A 7,002-nucleotide genomic window follows, 5' to 3' on the forward strand; every position below is an offset into this window, starting at 1 on the left:
TGAATATATTCATGACAGAGCCCTTTATAGGGAAAAGCTGCCCATTTCCATTCCACCTATTACCCTGCTGCACTTCCCTTCACAGCACAGGCCACCACCTGAACTTACAATATCTGTTGATTTACTTATGTGCAAAAATCCATCAGGGTAAGGACTTTACCTTACTCACTGTGCGTATTCAATACATGTTTGCTAAAGAAATAAGCAAAGGAATGCCTTTTTGCCTGACATGGTATTTCTTTTCTTTCCTTTTCTTTTTTTTTTTCGAAATGGAGTCTCGGTCTATGGCCCAGGCTGGAGTGCAGTGGTGCGATCTCAGCTCACTGCAACCTCTGCCTCCCAGGTTCAAGTGACTCTCCTGCCTCAGCCTCCGGAGTAGCTAGGACTACAGGCATGTGCCACCATGCCCAACTAAGTTTTGTATTTTTAGCAGAGACAGGGTTTCACCATGTTGGCTGGTCTCAAACTCCTGACCTCAAGTGATATGCCCACCTCAGCCTCCCAAAGTGCTGGGATTACAGGCGTGAGCCACCGCACCTGGTCTTTTTTTTTTTTTTTTTTTTTTTTTTTTGAGATGGAGTCTCACTCTGTCACCCAGGCTGGAGTGCAGTGGTGCGATCTCAGCTCATTGGAACCTCTACTTGCTGAGTTCAAGCAATTCTCCTGCCTCAACCGCCTGTGTAGCTGGGATTACAGGCGTGTGCCACCACACCTGGCGAATTGTTTTGTATTTTTAGTAGAGACGGGGTTTCTCCATGTTTCTCTGAGCTGTGAGCGGGGAAGAAAATGGACACGGAGCCCAGCAGGCAGCCCCAATGTCCCCACAGAGAGAGCACTCACTGCCTCCTCGAATGTTGATGATCAGACTCCCGTTGACGACGGTGCATCCTCGGAGCTCCTGGGCAGACGTCACCGAGTCAATGGTCTTCTCGCCTTCTAGGAGGTGGCATACCTTGGGACAGGGACCCAGGCACGGGGTGCACAGCAAGCTAAGGCAGAGCAGAGAGAGAGAGGAATAAGGGTGTTCAAAGTCCCTCAGACATCTCCGGCATCTTTCTGCCTGATATGCTGTTTCTTTGTATGTGCGTGAGACAGAGTCTTGCTCTGTTGCCCAAGCTGGAAGGCAGTGGTGCGATCTCAGCTCACTGCAACCTCTGCCTCCTGGGTTCAAGAGATTCTCCTGCCTCAGCCTCCACAGTAGCTGGGATTACAGGTGCCCACGACCACGCCCAGCTAATTTTCGTATTTTTGAGTAGAGACGGGGTTTCACCATGTTGACCAGGCTGGTCTCGAACTCCTGACCTCAAGTGATCCACTCGCCTCAGCCTCCCAAAGTGCTGGGATTACAGGTGTGAGCCACTGCACCTGGCCCTTTCTGCCTGAGATGATATTTCTGAAAACACAGTCTGCCGATCTACCATAGGGCATATTGCTTGATTGTTAAAATTGTAGATTCTGGAGCCGGGCGTGGTGGCTCCCGCCTGTCATCTCTGCACTTTGAGAGGCCAAGGAGGGAGTGTTGCTTGAGCCTGGGAGTTCGAGATCAGCCTGGGAAGACAGCATACCATGCAGGGTCTCAAGTGATGGCACGAGTCCATCATGCGACGGCAAGGTCTTCTGACCTCAGCATTGTTCACATCTGGGGCCAAGTAACTCTCCACTGCGGTGGTGAGGGTGGCATCCTGTGCATTGGATGATATTAGGCAGCATCCCTAGGCTCCACTCACGAGATGCCAGTAGCATCCCTCCCATAAGTTGTGGCAATTAAAAATGTCCTCCAGGCCAGGCGCAGTGGCTCACGCCTGTAATCCCAGCACTTTGGGAGCCTGGCCAACATGGTGAAACCCTGTCTCTACTAAAAATACAAAAATTAGCCAGGTGTAGTGGTGCCCACCTGTAATCCCAACTACTGGGGAGGCTGAGGCAGGAGAATCACTTGAACCCGAGAGGCAGTGGCTGCAGTGAGCCAAGATCGTGCCTCTGCACTCCAGTCTGGGTGACAGAGTGAGACTCTGTCTCAAAAAAAAAAAAAAAAAAAAAAAATGTAGCACCCTCCCCCTTTCTCTCTTCCTCCAGTCGTGTAAGATGTGCCTGCCTCCCCTTCACTCCTTCACTTTCCCCCATGATTGTAAGTTTCCCGAGGCCTCCCCAGAACCAGAAGCCGCTATGCTTCCTGTACAGCCTGCAGGGCCATGAGCCAATTAAATCTCTTTTCTTTATAAATTACCCAGTTCCAGGTATTTCTTTCTTTTTTTTTTTTTCTTTTTTCCTATGAGACTGAGTTTTGCTCTTGTTGCCCAGGCTGGAGTGCAATGGTGCCATCTCAGCTTACCGCAACCTACACCTCCTGGGTTCAAGTGATTCTCCTGCCTCAGCCTCCCAAGTAGCTGGGATTACAGGCATGCACCACCACATCCAGCTAATTTTGTATTTTTAGTAGAGACGAGGTTTCTCCATGTTGGTCAGGCTCGTCTTGAACGCCTGACCTCAGGTGATCCGCCCACCTCGGCCTCCCAAAGTGCTGGGATTACAGGTGTGAGCCACTGCACCCAGCTAATTTTGTATTTTTAGGAGAGATGGGGTTTCTCCATGTTGGTCAGGCTCATCTTGAACTCCCAACCTCAGATGATCCACCCGCCTCGGCCTCCCAAAGTGCTGGGATAACAGGCGTGAGCCACGACGCCTGGCTCCAGGTATTTATTTATAGCAGTGCAGAAATGGATGAATGCACGTGGTGATGAGAATGTGCCATTCATTACCTTGAGCTCATGGGCCTGATGTGGCAGAACTGACACTGTTACCCCAACGTGGCAGAACTCAACTTGCTACTCCAAGGAGACAGGACATTTGCTGTTCTGTGTGGGATTTGATGCAAGTATGGCTGTAACATGACTCCATGTTTAACAGCAAACGACTTGGGCAGCCTTTGGTTTTGCCAACCTGCAGCCTGATGCCATCAAACTCACAGCCCCCAGGAGTCCTTTGGGAGCCAGTCCTCCCCCAACACGGGGTCTCTGAGATCAGCTCTTGGCTTCCAAAGCCTTTCTAGATCCAGGATGGACACAAGATCCAAGACAAGCTAAGCACCACCTTCTATTCCTGTGGCGGCTCAGAGGTGGGTACAGGACTTAAGTCAGCGCAGTGAGGGTTTTGCTAGAACATGCAGGAAGGGGAAATTGTTTTCCTTCTGGAGTATCTAAGGGTTTTGCCATCTTGCTAGCACAGGGTGAAGGGTGAGGGAGAAGCTGCCTGAAAAGAAAACCAACAAAGAGCAAAATAAAGATGGAAGAGACTGATCAGGTACATCACTTAAGCTTCTTGATACAGCCATGCCTGAAGCAACTCCCTGAACTTTTTGGTTATGGGCACCAACAAACTCCTTTAATCTTGGCTAAATCAAAGTTTTCTATTTTTGTTTTTTGTTTTTTGATGGAGTCTTGCTCTTGTTGCTCAGGCTGGAGTGCAATGGTACAACCTGGGCTCACTGCAACCTCCGCCTCCCAGGTTCAAACGATTCTCCTGCCTCTGCCTCCTGAGTAACTGGGATTACAGGCCTGCACCACCATGCCCGTCTAATTTTGTATTTTTTAATTTTTTTTAGTAGAGACGGGGTTTCTCCATGTTGGTCAGGCTGGTCTCGAACTCCCGACCTCAGGTGATCCACCCACCTCGGCCTCCCAAAGGGCTGGGATTACAGGTATGAGCCATTGTGCCAGGCTGGTTAAGCCAATTTGAGTTGGGGTTCTGGTGCATGAAACCACAAGATTCCCAACTGTTACAGTCTCCGTGTGTTCATCTGAAAATAACAACACGAATGCCACAGCTTGTGATGAGGAACTCAGTGATGCATACCACAAAAGCACTTCGCACACAGAACATAATTTTATCCATTGCTACAAGAGTCATTTGTTATCGGTGGCATCGTTGTTGCTGCTGCCGTTGTTCTCACACCCCTGTGTATTCAACTCTTCAGAATGATTTTTGTGACTGTAGTATCATAAAGAATGCATCTGGTCTTCATCCCAGTTCTTGGCATAGAGCTTCAAAAACCCTTGGAATTTTCTGAGTCATAGGAATGCTTTTGTTAGGAGGGTTAGGAATGCTGGGGGTGACTTGCGGTGGGGGCCTAGATAACATTAGGGTGGGGGGCGGTCACCAGAAAGACCAACCTTGTGATCACAGGTTTTAGTCACCTGACCTCCAGGGAGAGGAGGGGGCTGGAAATGGCAGTGTTTAATCACATGGCCAATGATTTCCATCGATCACACAGAAGGAAAGAGACTCCAATTAAAACTCTGGACACTGGGCCGGGTGCAGTGCCTCACACCTGTAATCCTAGCTCTTTGGGAGGCTGAGGCAGGTGAATCACGAGGTCAGGAGTTTGAGACCAGCTTGGCCAACATAGTGAAACCCCGTCTCTACTAAAAATACAAAAATTAGCCGTGCATGGTTTGTGCACGCCTGTAGTCCCAGCTACTTGGGAGGCTGAGGCAGGAGAATCGCTTGAACCTGGGATGTGGAGATTGCAGTGAGCTGAGATTGTGCCACTGCACGCCAGCCTGGGTGACAGAGTGAGACTCCATCTCAAAACAAACAAACAAACAAAAACTCTGGACACTGAAGCTTAGTAGTACTTCCCAGTTGGTGGACATGTCAGTATGTCAAGAGGGTGATATAGGCTATTGCCACAGGGAGAGAATATGGAAATTCTGTGTCTAGAACTCTCCCAGATCTTGCCCTATGTGTATGCTTTATAATAAAACTATAACTGTATAGCAGGGTTTTTAAATTTGAGACAAGATCTTGCTCTGCCACCCAGGCTGGAGTGCACTGGCACAATCTCAGCTCACTGCAGCCTCGAACTCCTGGGCTCAAGCAATCCTCCTGCTTAAGCCCCCCAAGTAGTTGGGACTACAGGCATGCACCCCCACACCTGGCTAATGTTTTTAAATTTTTGTAGAGATGGGGTCTTGCTATGTTGTCCAGGCTGGTCTCAAACCTCTGAGCTCAAGTGAGCCTCCAACCTTAGCCTCCCAAAGTGCTGGGATTACAGGCATGAGCCACCACACCTGGCCAGGTTTATTTTAGTTCTGTGAGTTCCTTCTAGTAAATTATCAAACCCAAAGAGTTTGTGGGACTCCCCCAGTTTAGAGCCAGTTAGTCAGAAGTGTGGGTGGCTGGGGGATCCCTAAGATGCTGCCAGTGTCTGAAGTAAGGGAAATCTCATGAAAGGCTGAGCCTTAAACTTGTGGCGTCTGATGCTAACTTTGGAGGAAGATGGTGTCAGAACGGTGTTGCAGTACACCCAGGTAGTGGCAGAACAGCTGAGGCGGAAACAAAACAGTGTCCGAATGTTTGACTTCTTTTATTGCCTCTATTCTTATTATGTGGCAGGCAATGCTCTAAGCCTGGAGTTGGCAAACAGTGGCTTGGGAGCCAAATCCAGTTGGCCACCTGTTTTTGCAAATAATATCCTATTGGAATATGGCCACATTTATTGGTTAGTATATCGTCTAACCCCGCTTTCACACTGCAAAGGCAGAGTTAAGTCACTCCAACAGAGACCATATGGCCCTGAGCGCTGAAAATATTTACTATCTGGCCCTTGGCCAACCCCTGTTCTCAGCTGCCAGCATACATGAGTGAACAAAGCCAATAATACGTTTTCCCAGTGGGAAATTATAAATGACCACGAGTTCTTTGCAGCCTCTCCCACCAAGAAGTGGAGTCTATGTTCCCACCTGTTGAATCTGGGCTTGGCCATATGGCTTGCTTTGGCCAATGGGATATTTGCAAACGTGATACAAGTTGAGGCTTGAAAAGCACTTGAACGCTGAGGTCTGTCCTTCCTGGCTGCTGGAGTGAGAGACTTATGGAGAGAGATCCCCGCTGACCATCTAAGACCCAAGAGGCTCTCCTAAACCATCCTCCTAAACCATCAGCCATAGCTAAACAGGCCCAGGCCAGACAAACCTTCAGTCAACACACAAAATCATCAGAGCTCCTAAAGGAGTGTTTTAAGCCGCTAAGCACTGAGGTGGTTTTGTTACACAGCAAGGGCTAGCTGATACACTCCCAAAGCTTATAAGCTGGTTGGGGAGAGTAAATAAATTGACAACAAAGGTTAGGTGCAGTGGCTCAGGCCCTGTAATTGCAGCACTTTGGGAAGCCAAGGTGGGAGGCTCGCTTAAGCCCAGGAGTTCAAGACGAGCCTGGGGAATATAGCAAGACCCCTATCACTACAAAATTTTTTTTTAGCCAGGTGTGGTGGTATGTGCCTATAGTCCCAGCTACTCAGGAGGCAGTGGCAGGAGGATCTCTTGAGCCCAGGGGGTTGAGACCACAGTGAGCCATCTGGGTGCCACTGCACTCTTGCCTGGGTGATGGAGCAAGACCTTGTCTCAAGAAAAAAAAAAACTGACAATAAAAATATCAGCTAGCGACAAATCAAAGAGTTAAAACTAAATGATGTGACAGAGAGTAGAGCATGGATGATTGATTCATACAGGAAGGATTTGCCAAGGAGACGACCAGGACAAAAAGTGGGTCATTCTCAAATTAAGGGACAAGCATTTTAGGAAGAGGGAACAGCTAATGCAAAGGCACAGAGGAAAGCAGATGTAGCAAGCTGGAGGAAAACTCCTGCGGTTACAGCCATGGCCAAGAGGCACCGGAATGAAATTAGAATAAGAACTGGCAGAGTCTTCTCGATAAAGAGTTTGGATTCTGTCCACTGGTCTTGGGGAGCCACTGGGGGGTTTTAGGGAAGGACATGGCATATGATCAGATGGCCACTTTTATTTTTTCTTTCAAGACAGTCTCGTTCTGTCACCGAGACTGGAGTGCAGTGGCACAATCTCGGCTCACTGCAACCTCCATCTCCCAGGTTCAAGCAATTCTCCTGTCTCAGCCTCCCGAGTAGCTGGGATTACAGGCGCCTGCCACCATGCCTGGCTAATTTTTTTTTTTTTTTTTTTTTTTTTTTTTTTTTTTTTTTTTTTT

The 7,002-nt window shown here is 48.6% G+C and overlaps 1 protein-coding gene across 5 annotated transcripts in view; it reads right to left on the bottom strand.

Moving 5' to 3' along the window:
* INSR (insulin receptor) overlaps positions 1 to 7,002 on the bottom strand; it is a 189,195-nt gene that overhangs the window by 63,337 nt on the left and 118,856 nt on the right. For all 5 annotated transcript variants that reach the window (XM_025368441.1, XM_025368438.1, XM_025368440.1 and 2 more), the window contains one exon: positions 841 to 989. In XM_025368441.1, coding sequence (XP_025224226.1) covers positions 841 to 989 — 149 coding nt within the window. The remainder of the gene's footprint in view (positions 1 to 840; positions 990 to 7,002) is intronic.

The sequence above is a fragment of the Theropithecus gelada genome, chromosome 19, assembly GCF_003255815.1.
Source record: "Theropithecus gelada isolate Dixy chromosome 19, Tgel_1.0, whole genome shotgun sequence".
In the NCBI taxonomy this organism is placed as follows: Eukaryota; Metazoa; Chordata; class Mammalia; order Primates; family Cercopithecidae; genus Theropithecus; species Theropithecus gelada.